Source organism: Bacillus rossius (genome assembly GCF_032445375.1).
Source record: "Bacillus rossius redtenbacheri isolate Brsri chromosome 9 unlocalized genomic scaffold, Brsri_v3 Brsri_v3_scf9_1, whole genome shotgun sequence".
NCBI classification, from domain to species: Eukaryota; Metazoa; Arthropoda; class Insecta; order Phasmatodea; family Bacillidae; genus Bacillus; species Bacillus rossius.
Window position 1 is genome coordinate 1,211,238 of NW_026962012.1, and position 13,475 is coordinate 1,224,712.

A 13,475-nucleotide genomic window follows, 5' to 3' on the forward strand; every position below is an offset into this window, starting at 1 on the left:
AAAAAATCATAGCTTTAAATAGGGTGCACGTAAAACATTTTCACATGTACCATAGCATGTGTCATTTAACTTGTTAGCTAAAGTATAAAGAGAAACACGTTATTGTATTTTAACTGTTCCTTTCTAAATGTATTTGCGTACATAACATTAATTTTCGACTTTCAATAAAACACATAAATATTAAATGTTTGGCAAAAATGTACGTAATTATTAATTAGTATAGTTTAGTATATAAAAAAGAATCTCGAAGAAATCACAGCAAGGCTTTTAAGGCTTCGTTTTACTATTTTAGTATTGCTGTTCTATAGTGAACGTAGATTATTTGGTAACATAGATTACTTGAATTTCCATGACAAATTGAATATTTATAATATATTTTGGTAGAGATTAAGTAGAAGAATTTACTGTAGTAGACAGTTTTCATCTAATCAGGTAAACTGATTAAAATAGGCTAATTGTTCACCGTTATTTTTATCCAGTCTAACGGTGATAAAAAAGCGACACTAAATAATAACTTTTCCATGAAGTTATTTATATGGTTATAATCACTAAATTAACGCTAGATTACTTTTAAAGTTCTAGGTGCACTAATTAATAGACGATGTGCCTTAAATGCAACACCTTAATAAATGAGTATTAAACTTACCAGACTCGTTCGGTTCTTGTAAATAGCAGTTAGCCAAACCCAGAACTACGTCAAATATGTATATTCTGGCAGAGTTTCTTTTACAGTAAAACTTAATATCACACTTTCTACAAGTACATGAACGAACTGCGGTTCACCTGGCATCATGGAACTTCAGGATACGAAAAAAAAAAATCATAATAAGGGAAACAAATAAGACAAACCGTGGTTTACATTGGCTGCGTGTCTTCGTAGCGCACTGTGTTCTTCAAGTCGTCATTAAAGTTGTTTCACGCAGTCAGAAAGCTTAAATGTATCAGCAGTTTCATTCGGTTTTTTAAGGAAATAAGGTCACTGATGGTAATATGGCCATGTTAAGCTTTGTTTAATTTTATTTTATCTAGTTTTCGGGAAATCCCCATAAGTGTTTGATGGACATAATATCTACAGTTTTTCTTGTCAAAAACCATTAACAAAACATTTTTTAATACATGTCATTATAAAATAACTGAAAAATAATAAATACATGTATTTGGGCCATATTAAAAGCATGTGATGTTAATATGGCCAATGATTTATAGGAAGCTAAAAATAAGGTTTATTAGCACAAATCATAAATGAATTGTATTTCTGATGAATATTAAATAATATTTACTTATACATACATAAGAATAAACAGCAAATATATTTTTTAAAACATATAAAATACAGTTTTATTATTTTTTGATAATGAAAGTCAGATTGTAGATAAAATATTAAATTAACAAGGAACATATTGGTCTCTTTCAAAATATTCACACTATAATAAACATTTCGGGCAAATAAAAAACTCTTTGTGATCTTTGGTGAGGCCAACACATTCTTCATGGACATATATTTCACAAACTCCGCACAGTCTCATATCCTTCACTTCATCATTGCAACAAATTGCACAGTACCAACTCTCAGACTTCTTTGAAGCAGTCATCTGGCGAACAGACTTTGTATTATATTTTTTGCTGTTTCCACTGTTCTTGCTGCTATCTAACTTTACATCCTTGTTATCTTCAAATAAAGATTTATTCAGTACAACACCCCTGTTGTTTATAGCAGGTTTCATAACCCGTGTGGTTTTCCGTTTTTTCTTTGGTGTAGGTAGCATTTCTCCAATGGAACCACGCCTGGACAGATTTGCAGTACTTTCGGGAATATGCAAACTATCAGAGTAATCTGAAGAACTTAAAGGTTGTGCCAAGTCTCCTGTGATATCTGAATCAGATGATGAACTGGTGCTGTGTCTAGAACCAAGCTGGCTAACATTTGTCTGTAGACCAGACGGACCTGCCAATGAATGGTCGTCATTGGCATTATGTTGTTCCTGCAACGCATAAGCGGTTACAGTTTCGTCTGCCATTTTTGTGTTAGGTGGCGGAAGCTCAGTAGCTATGCTGGGTGCAAAGGCCTCTTCTGGAATCACGAACGGATTGAAGGGGAAAATGCCAGTAGCCTTAAATCCACTTTTCATGTTTGCTTGTGTCATTAACTTTTCCCATGTTGGTGTAAAAACATCAGCAAAGTTCAATTTGGAAATGTCTTGCTGTTCTTTGTGCATATTAAAATAAAGGAGTGTGTGCTGATCCCAAAAAATCTCAAAACTTTGGAAACAACCTTTGTCTAAAGGCTGTAACTCATGAGTCGTGTTTGACGGAAGACAGTACAAAATAATTTCATTCTGTTCTGCAACTTCACATATGCTGTAGTCTAAATGTGACTTAGCCCCATCAAAAATCAGAAGACAAGGCCCACTTGGCTTGAACCTAGAGAAGTGATTCAGGAAGGACACAAAAGATTCGGTTGTCATGCTACCTTTTCGAGTCATTATTGTTGTTGAACCTGTAGGTAAATTTTTTTCCCAAGCTGGATTTTTTCTTAATCCAGGGAATAGGATCATTGGGGGAATGACATTTCCAGTAGCATTTCCACAGGCTACAACAGTAACACTCTCGCCACGTTCCTTTGCAACAATATGGACGCGCTTTGACCCCTTTTTCGCCAAAACCTCTGGATCTTTGTGCAGTTGTAACCTACAACCCTTCTCATCCATGTTGAATATTTTTTCAGGGAAGTTTAAAAACTTGTTCTCAGCAAGGACATTCTGCAATTTTTCAAAATGGTCTCCAACTATGAATTTGTTAAGCTTTTGAGCTCGGGCAGGATTTAGCCTTTGAGCTTTTCGTTTGCTAATTTCAGGATTTCTGGCCAAAAAGCCATTCAACCAGTAGCGACCTGCAGTTTCTTTAGTGAACCGGTGAGTTATCCCATTTTCACGGCAGTATTTAAAAACATTTAACTTGAGCATCTTTGATGTGAGTGGATAACCAACATCTGCTAGACGAATTATTCTCCTGCTAAGTTCCCTCTCTTCCTCAGTTTTGAGTGTTGCCTTACAACCCAATTTTTATTTAACATCTTGGTTATTGGAAAGATAACGGCGAAGGGTTCGCCTAGGCACGACATACCTTTTACTTGCTGCATTAACAGATAGGTTGCCAAGTCTTACAGCATCTACTGCCTTGCTGAGTCCATCTTGTGTCCAACTACCCCGCTTCTTTTGTGGATTGAAGGGATTCATTTCTGAAACAAAAAACAAATAATTAACATTAGTTACAATTTAATTATAAGTTATTATTTTTGGCGCTATAATTAATGTATCGTGATATTTTTTATGTAATTTAATTAATTTTTATATAGAATTATTGAAAATATAATATCCAGTGTGCTCTTTCAATAAATATTTTCCTGCAAAACAAGTTTCATGATATTTTCACTTCATTACATTTTTACATATTATTCTTAAAAATATATTTTCCATTGTGCACTTTAATAAATATTTTCCGGCAAAAATGCACCAGACAAAAACAATTTAAATATACCCAGTGATGGCATCTGAGGAGTTTTTTTTAAGTTGTCATTTTAGGTAGGTATCCTGTGTGAGGTACACATTTTTCTGTAATTTTTATTACTTGTCTCTGTAAAGGTATATATTAATTACAGTAATAAATAAACTCGTAATAAATAATAAAATCACATACACTAATAACAATTTACCTACGAGGGGACATACAGTATGTATAAACCATTTCATTCACAAAAGGTTGCTAATATGGCCAACTGCAGCTAATATGGCCACATGGTTGGCCATATCAACAACCTGGGTGACATTTCAAAAAGTCGATTATAGTTTTTAAATGGTTGAAGGTAATAAATCTTTTTAAAATACATTTAAATAAGCATAGAAATCTACGCACTGAGACATCAAATTTCTGACAATATCTAGTAGTACACTATTAAAACAAAATATAAACTTACCGGAGTAAAATAAGAAGAGTTCTCTGCTCGCAGCAAAAACCCATGAAAATGGCGCCTCCCTGGTGGTGTGCGTGCTGCCCGGACCCGGCAAATCTGTGAGCTCTCGACAATGGTGTTCCGAAGAACATGCCAGCACATTCTATCGGTATCCGCACGAACTACGTCAATGGCAGCCAAATGGCCATATTACCAACATGGCCATATTACCATCAGGGACCTTACATAAACTTGGTATCCTACTAAACAATTAGTTCTGAAGTAATGAAAAAAAAAACGTTATAACCACCCCCAAGTTTAAAAACATCATTGCACTAAAAGCATGGATATGAAGTCATTTATAAGCTAGGTCTATGTTCATATTCAGTAAAGAAAATTAAAAATATATGACTTTGTTTTTTTGCGTACTCAAGTTAAGTTTTGACTTTAATCCCATCTGAAAATGATCAATTCATGAGTGCAACACACTCAAGGATGGATCCTACAAAAAAACCAAAAGTTCACACGTAGTTGGTCCTTTCCAGGAAGTATCGTCGATATTTACCAGAATGTCCGCAGCGCCCCGTTTAAGGCAAAACGCGCGCAGGGGCTGGATTATATGGCTGCAGCACTCTCCCCACCTGAGGTTAATCTCGAATTGTTTCGCACACGTGGTCGTCTCCCCAGAACCCCATGCACTCGCTAAACAGACCGAGTTTCCCCCCCACTCTCCCTCGACCCATAAACCCCTCTGTCCATTAGCCCCTCCCCCTCATTCCCTTCCAGGGTCAGTAAACCGATTTGCTCCAGCACAGCCTCCGCTCCGTGGCGAGCACAGTGTTTTGAACGAGGCAGTTCAGTGGCCAAGAAGATGGGGGATGGGCACGCAGCACGAGCAGGAGCACAAAGGCCAACATCAGGCAGTTGATAAACGCTCTAAGGGGATGCGGGAGCATGAGCCCACACACACATGCGCGCGCGCACAACGCACGGCCGCCCCGCGTCGACAGCAGGGCGAGCGGAGTGGCAGGTGACCGCGGGGACCGTGGTCGTTACATTCCCTGCCACGCCCTCTCTGAACCCTTCGCCCATGTGCGGCCCTGGACTCCGCAGTTTCACGTTTATGGAGGCTTTCACACTGGAAATTAAAAAAAAAAACTCTTTCAAACAAATTTTAAACCAACCTGGAACGTAAATTTTCGACGATGCTAATTCATGCTAAGAAATATTGATATATATTTTTTCTGATAAATGATCTTCGGGTCAGCTTTATAAATGCTTACGATCAAATTCCTGTTGAATCAAGTAGATGCACGTGGAAATGAAATATTTGAAAGTTTTTTCCAATATAAATTCACGAATTGAAATTTTTTTATAAGCACTTAAAATTTTAAGTTAATAAAAAAAATTTATTTTCTTTTTCCCATTAACGTCCATATTTCAAAAAGAACCCAAGACAAAACAAGTAAGATAAAAATGGAAAAAATAACTGCGCGGGTCCCTGGGTGACTGCCCGACTTGCCCTGTCCTGTAGCCACCCCTGCCTTTATCACCTCTCTCTCTCTCTCTCTCTCGCTCCCTCTGGACTGCTGAAGGATACAGACAGTGAGAGGAGGAGGAAAGGAGTAACCGTACTCATTCCAACAATAAAGGCAGGCGGGAAACTCTCATTAAAACAATACCCCGGTGTCTCGTGGGAACGTCACGCCGTTATTAAAGCTCTCGGAGCAGTACGACGGAAAAAGTTTAAGGTGACGAAAGACAGCTTCCTGGAGCGAAAATATAAGCGAGCTATTTTTATCGCGTTAAAAGAAAATGTGTAAAAATATGAAGAAAAAATAAATGCATATGCACGATTACAACAGGGTGTAATTGTGCGAAACATTGAAAGGACTCAATGTTAAATTATTATTGACGTGACAACGTCTAATAAATCAATTAACGCTGGTTGCACGCACGAAAAATTTTTCCACTACGGATGTCCCACTACGGATGTGTTTACGCATGCGTGGCATCTCTCTGGTATGTTGCGGACGGTACAGAGAACTCGGCCGGCACGTGGCGGCGTACTGCTCAGGTTTCACCCCGTCATGCTGCAGGCATAGGCGGGTCGCGCCGGTTGGATCACGCCTGCGCATGTCGCCACACACGGCTTGGGGCAGACGACAACATAGCGGGGTTCGAGGTTATTGTTGTACACCGCGCCACGGGAGTATATTCGCAAGGAAATTGCGTTCTTACAAGTACGTATTATTTTAATTACTAGTGTAAATCAGTATATTTAAACAGTGTTGTATGAGTATTGTTTTAGCTGTGTAACTAAATATTTATTGCTGGTATGATACTTTTCACGCTTTAGTTTGACATTGGTAATTATTTATCATGAGTTATTATTTGATCAACTAAATCACACACCGTATTATAGTTATGAGCCCACGAGTGTGTAAATATTTCGAGTCCAACAGAGAATATGCTAGTTAAAAGAAATTCAAACAAATATCGTGCGTGGAATATTATTAATTTATAACATCTGAAACAATTAATTTCAATATGGCCTAGTGGCCGAGCGATTAGCATGGCTGACTTCCAATCCTTCGAATCCCAGCAGCTGCGATTTTTTTTGTACTTGTAAAAATAAATACGTCGCATGCAACATTTCAAAAGTAATAAATTTATTTGAATTAATGAATGCGAATAAAAGTAAATTTATTAATTAAATTGTACATTTCATTTCACTCCTCCTTTGTATCCATACAAAATAGTGATAATTCAATAAAAATGATTCAATTTGATTCATAAAAGTATGCAGAGGAAGATTTTATCATACAAAAGATAGAAAAATTAAAAAAATTTCTTCCTCAAAGAATATAATTTTTTAAATGCCTAAATGGTTTGGTTGCAAAAACCTATTACGGCTCAGTCTCAGGTCGAATATGATATTTCCTTTTCTTTTGGATCAATAATTTCATCAATGTTTTGTTATGACGTTGTCACGTTAAACTATCGTCCGTAAACCGACTTTACAGACAACCAATTATTTTTGTTGAAATAATGCGATTGCTGATTTCTCTGTACATATGTCATAGGGAAACTTCAATAACGGACAAATAAGATGACTACGCAAACACAGAAAACAAGCCAAAATCAGCCGATTTCAAATGTTGAATGCATAGATCGCAGAGAGAATTCCGTGGAATGAATCAGTCAGAACAATATCACAGCGCAGACGAACACAGTGGGCTGACAACGACGAGACAGTTGGAACAAAAAAAAATAATTAAAGAAAAAAACCTTCTGTGAACAACTCATCGAAAAACAGACGAAGCCAACAATGATACGAACGGATGTATTTATTCTTGCCGATTTATTAGAAGAATTTCTATCCCTGAGTGTTGCTGCTTACCAGATTTATTGTGCACACTTTGTTAGCACGCCAGGCTTTGGCTTTGATGGCATGCTGAGGATAACTGGTGGCCAGATGGAGCTACTTACTGATTACGACAAGTACGTGTCTGTGGAAGCTGGCATCCGTGGGGGTGTATCTGAGTGCATAAAACGTGACTGTCAGGCAAACAACGCCTACCTACCAGAGATGTATGACACCAGCGAGCCAACTTCCCACCTGCAGTACGTATGGGCGGGCCATGAGTTTGCCGCTACCAAACTCCAACTTCAAGTAGTCTGACACGGAAATTGACGTCACGGTGGCACACAATGATGGACCGACAGGTTACATCCTGGAGGTAGATGTCGAATACCCTACACACCTTCATCAGGAGCACAAAGACCTGCCCTTCTTGCCCGTACACCAGAGTCCGCCAGGTTCGCAACAGCGCAAGCTACTGACGACTCTCGACGTCAAGAAGAGCTATTTTGTCTATTATCGAAACCTGAAGCAGGTGGTACAACACGGGCTTTAGGTAACTACGATCCACCGGTTGATGGAGGTTTTATCAGTCTCCTTGGCTCACGCCTTTCATCTAGCCGAACACGCGGAAACGACTTCGAGAAGGAATTTTTCAAGCTCACTAACAATGAAACGTTCGGTAAATTTTTTAGAGGTGGTGTGTTCGGAGCGAAGGCTGAAGAAACTAGTAGAGAAACCTAAGTTTCTAGACCGCAGGCTACATGCATTGCGTATTCGAAGTCCATGATGCCTATGGCCTAGGCGTCCGTTACATTTCCAGGATGATTGCGGATGCAATACAGAACTTCTCAAGTCATCCAACTGGCCTCGCTACTATTCGCACTTCCTTCCCATTACAGAACTGCTTCTTCATTAAAGAGCCTTCTTTAATTTCGCTCTTCGTGAAGAGTTTATCCCTGTTAATAATATTGCTACTTGGTGGTTCACTGCGTGCACGTTGTTATATAAATAACATATTAATAACAGCTATAATGCTTTGATACTGAGTGGGTTTACGCGAAGCTGTTTTTTTTTCGCTGATAATTCTTAGTTTATCATGGTAAACACGATCATTAAATACATTGTAGACTATGTATGTATGCAGGCATTAAAATATTTACATTAAAAGTTAAATATTTTTGGTGTTGTTATTGGCCCATTTTTAAAATATTTGGTATAATTTTATAATTCGTGTATTTATCCGAGTTACGACACTGAAGCGTAATGTGACGATATTCCCGTCAGAGGAAGCGTCACCCTGCGACGAGAATATAATTAGACAAGCGAAGAGAAAATTACCTTCCGGTAGAGGAATACAAGCAGAAAAGGTGTGCTGAATTAGTCATAAACAAATATTAATTTCAAGGAACAAAAATATTTTTATTACGTCAAGATGTATCTGATACTAGTTAACAGGTTCCAACGTAAAATTTCAAGAAGTAAATAACGTAATAATTATACCAGGCAGCGAATGCTGGATTGAAAAAAACGTGAGTTTATTTCAGACATAAAATTGAAAGTAATAAGTCCACACTGGAAGCCTGTGAATATGCAGGATGATTGGGAGCTGAGCTCCCTTACATTTCACATGATTCAGTCCAGAAAGAATGAGATCTCCCTCCGAGTGTCCGTTAAAAAAAATGTGCGCATGGTGTCCACGTGCGACAGAAGTGAAACTTCAAGCATATAAGATATAGATGGAGATAAATTGTCAGTAATTTTTATTGAACAAGTGATGATAAATGAGAACAGTAACGATGCGGGTATGATTTCAAATTAAAAATTCCTTTTTCTGCGCCCTGTACTCTCGCATACTTTCAATGACACTTTTTGGCGCCTCTTTTGGTGGTTTATTCCCACGCTTACTTTGATAATAACTATAATTTCTTCTGTCTTTTGATTATATTTAGGCATACTACATATTCAAGATCTCTAGTTGAATAAATAGAAAGAACAAAAAAAAACAATCGAACATAAATTACATTTTAAAAGTCTATCTCACAAGTCTATAAGTCCTTTTGACATTTCAAATCAGTGTTTACTTACCAAAAATAAATTACACGAATAAAGCTAACCTCATAATTCTATACCTCTTTTTTTACATTTTAAATCACAATATTCACATAAAAATGAATAATTATAGAGTTAATTGTACAAGTCTATAACTCTTTCCCACATGAATTAATAAATTGTAGATACTTTAAATAAAATAAAATATGGTACCGTCAGTTGTTAGCAGTTACGAAAACTGAGGAGCAGACAAACACAAGCAGCGTTACGAGAATTCCGTAGCATCACTGCTGCGTCACTTATACCTCTCCCCTGCCGTCTACATTCATGACCGTTTCAACTATCATATAGCACACTACGCTACTTACATATCGCCCCCTCCTTGCCGTTTCCATTTGACCGCTAGAGCACACGTTGGCATGGCGTCACCGCTGACGCACTCTCCTCCTCACCCCAGTTCTCCCACCACGTATAACCTAACTATTCCCCTCATGCGATCGGAATTTTCGTAACGCTCGAAAGTTGCAGCCCCCTCAGATAAGAAGTTTAACTTCAAAAACTGCACGTTTCCGGAAACGCTGACATTCGTCTCGCACTGTGCCCCCCCCCCCCCCCCCCCCGCGTTGACGTCCCAGAAGGACAGCAAACACCTGCGTTCTCGACGAGCCCCGAGTCTCCCTCCCGAGAGCAGCCGGCTTGGACGACGCCCCTGGACGACGCCCCTGGACGACGCCCCTGGACTCCGCGAGGTCCACGGAGGGGGGGGGGGTATTAGGGGGAGGGATTGCTGACGCGACCCGACGCCGCCACGGCTTTATTCGAACCGATAAGGGGGGCCCCGTCTAACTCTCTGCACCGAGTTCCCGTCGCAGCTCGGGTCGCGGGTCGTATAAAGCCCCTCGACTCGGATACGACCGCGCGGGTGTTGCACTGATGGTGACGTGACCTTATCGTGTCGCCCACCTCACCTCGCCCTCCAACGACGGTACACCCGGGCGCTGGCAGACGGCTCCCGACCTCAGCTGGTCAGGCTCTCCAGGAGAGACTCCTGTCCGGCGAGGAATAAACACATCCAGGGAAATACGTTTTTAAAAAAGTCGGGGTTCATGTGGCTCCCCACCAGCCCCAGCGTTACCGCACTCCTGCTTGCGAATAATGAGTGAATACATTTGCTCATACACACAAACACACACACACACCTATATATGCACGCTAAGCATGGGTGATTGTTTTTTTTTTAAATGTTTAACAACTTAGCTTTCGGTATACGGCATTCGGTAGGAGTTATTTCATTAATGGAACGGAAGTCGATCAGAATGGAAATGTGTGAACACGTTGCTGCCGTCTGTGGAAGTCTCAGAAATCTCGAAACGATGTCGTACGCGCGTGATACGTCCGTATATATTGCTTTCACGAACATCGTAGAATTTACATCGCATAGGTACTAACAAATAATTTTTTTTATAATAGTACAACTATACTCAAATACTTTATGTTATAATTTATAGTCATAAAAAGAAACCATGACAATAAAAAAAAGTTAAAATGCTGGCACTACAATTTTGAAAACACTTAGTTAACATTGAAATGTAGAGATAGTGCAGTATTCATCATACTGTAGTGGCATAATAAATTATTAGTCTACAGTGATTCAACGCCATGTTCAAAAAATAAACGAAAAGGCAGTCATGGGGACTGTAGACAGAAGTGAAAACTCAAAACATTGTATTTTTTTAAATGTGTAATACATCATTTCTACGTTATATGTACATAAGAAAATGATTTTGGTATTACATCAGTCACAACAGATGTTAGTGGTATGTCCAAATTACGTAGAAATTCACTGTCTAGCTATGTCAGACCTAGGTCATGTCATTGAATATATATAATGGTCATGTGTTCACTGGGCAATGCACAGTATAGACAAATTAAACTTTTCACGTGGTCAATTTAACTTCACTTACTGCTACTACAGAATGTCGGTGACGCGAACTCACAAGATTTTACCCAGCCAAAAAGAGTTAAACACGCACATGATACAGTCAAATATATACAATTTATTACTGTATATATGCGTATACATGTGCACAGGCCGCTGTGCGTCGCCAGTCTGGCGCAACACGTCACTAACATTTCGGTGACAGCGAACCCATAAGCTTTGCCCCTACCTAAAATCGCTCAACGCGGCTAAATAAGTTTTCACTTCAAAAAGTATTTCGTGGTGAAAATATTACTGTTTAACTTAAATTATTTCATTGTTATCAAGGGGGAAATACTTCTCCGATTAAAATAATTTTTGCCCAACCTGAGTTTTTATGTTAATTCCTAGAGTTATTTCAAATTTGCAAACATCCTCTAAGGTTAAGAAATTGAAAACTAAACTTTAATTTCATACATAAGTTGGAAATAATATTTTACGTACCGTTATAAAAACGTGCGGGTAATATACATACATACAATATGTGCAATGCCTTAGAAACAAACACAGTGACATTTTTTTTCTTCTTTACGTTGGTTAAACTTCCCGTAGTTTTACTCGGCAGCTGTTTATCAACTTTTCCACGGGGATTCTCACCGAGTTCCAGCACGGAAAGCACGTTCCAGGCCTGCAGCGGTGTAACGGCGTAACTTCGGCATTTAGCCACCGGGGACTCATACATTTCAATCATCCCTTTAAAAAAATAAACACGAACCGCGAGCAAAAAAAAAAAACCCGGCAGTGTTTGCCAGCGTTATAGCACAAGAGAAAATTACGTAGCAAACCGTTCGGGATGATTAATTAGCGCGCCACGAGGCTTGCTCGTGTGTACGCTGGCGCCACAACGCGAACACACAGGGTGGACGGAATTGTTACCACGCAATAGCGAGTTACACTCGCGGACCGAAGATGAAGTATATGCCGAGTCGCTGTAAAGCAAAGCTCATTTGTGCTCATCATGTACGTCTATTTACAATGCATTACACCTGAGATATTGTATGTAATATTTGAATCACCGTGCTATACGTGTATTAAGTATTTGAAAGTAAACCTGGAAGTGATATTAAAATAAATGAGCACACTTAAGAGAAATCAACAGATAAAAATAACAGAAAATAAGATAACGGTAATAAAATGTTACTGAAGAAAAAAGAAAATGGAATATAGCCTACATACATAGTACGGGAGTAGTATATGATTGTTCCTCCAGCGCCAGGGTTTAAGGTGTGGTGTCAGTGATGTCGGCCGCCATATTGAATTCTGACGTCACGGCGGATATTTTGTATTACGATGATCTTGATCTTTGACCCCAACATTCATAATTTGCCAAAATTTGTCAAAAAATACACAACATGTGTCAAAATTTTCAATAATTTTCCCAAATCCGCCAAAATTTCCAGTTTGTAGGAAAAAATACTATTAAAAAATTGCCTATTTCGAGGGAAAAATTTCCGTTTTGAAGGAAAATTTTCCGTTTTAATACTCAAAAATGCCAGAGGCTTAAAAATTCCCCTAAGTGGTTTAAATTCCTAATGGGAAGCCGCCATAAGCCGCTGAGGTCATGACCTTCAAAATTAGGATGCTATGGCCACCATATTGAATTGTTATGTAAACGTTGTAAGTTTCGTTATGGCCGCCATCTTGAAAAGCCTTACAAATTAAGCTAGAAATTCGAGAAAAAATGTAAAAATTAATAAAAAAAGTATTAATATAAATTAAAATTAACATCCTGACATTTCTTAAATTATGACGTCACGGCCACCTTCTTGAAAATCTGTAATTATTTGGCTAGAAATTCGGGATGAAATTTAAAATTTATAAAAAAATATTCAATTACAATTTTAATAAAATTTTATTTAAAATCACCCTTACGTCACGCAGCTTGGAATCCTCGGTTCAAACTTGGTGAGGGGAAAAAAATGGCGAAGGATCCTTCCTCCACGGAAGCCACTGGCAGACCGACCTCCCACCACTAATGCCAAGATATATTTCGTCAGGTAATATAACGTCACATCCGCAATCTTTTTTCGTCTGTTGGAGGCCACCCTATTAGATCGGACGTATTGTTTTCGTCTGCTAGAGGGCATTGCTGCCATATTAGTTTAATTTTACCTGCTAGAGTTCAATAATTA

General features: G+C 38.7%; 1 protein-coding gene across 1 annotated transcript; it reads right to left on the reverse strand.

The window, feature by feature from the left end:
* Window positions 1-986: 986 nt before the first annotated feature.
* LOC134542637 (tigger transposable element-derived protein 6-like) lies at window positions 987-4,190 on the reverse strand. Its single transcript, XM_063387039.1, has 2 exons — window positions 3,974-4,190; window positions 987-3,238 (listed from the first exon to the last, which is right to left on the reverse strand). Exon 2 carries the CDS (start codon window positions 2,961-2,963, stop codon window positions 1,425-1,427), a length of 1,539 nt encoding a protein of 512 aa, XP_063243109.1. The 5' UTR covers window positions 2,964-3,238; window positions 3,974-4,190; the 3' UTR covers window positions 987-1,424.
* Between the last annotated feature and the right edge of the window lie 9,285 nt (window positions 4,191-13,475).

Coding starts and splice junctions, on each gene's coding strand:
- LOC134542637 (XM_063387039.1), bottom strand. CDS start 2,963: ATGCTCAAGTTAAATGTTTTTAAATACTGCCGTGAAAATGGGATAACT.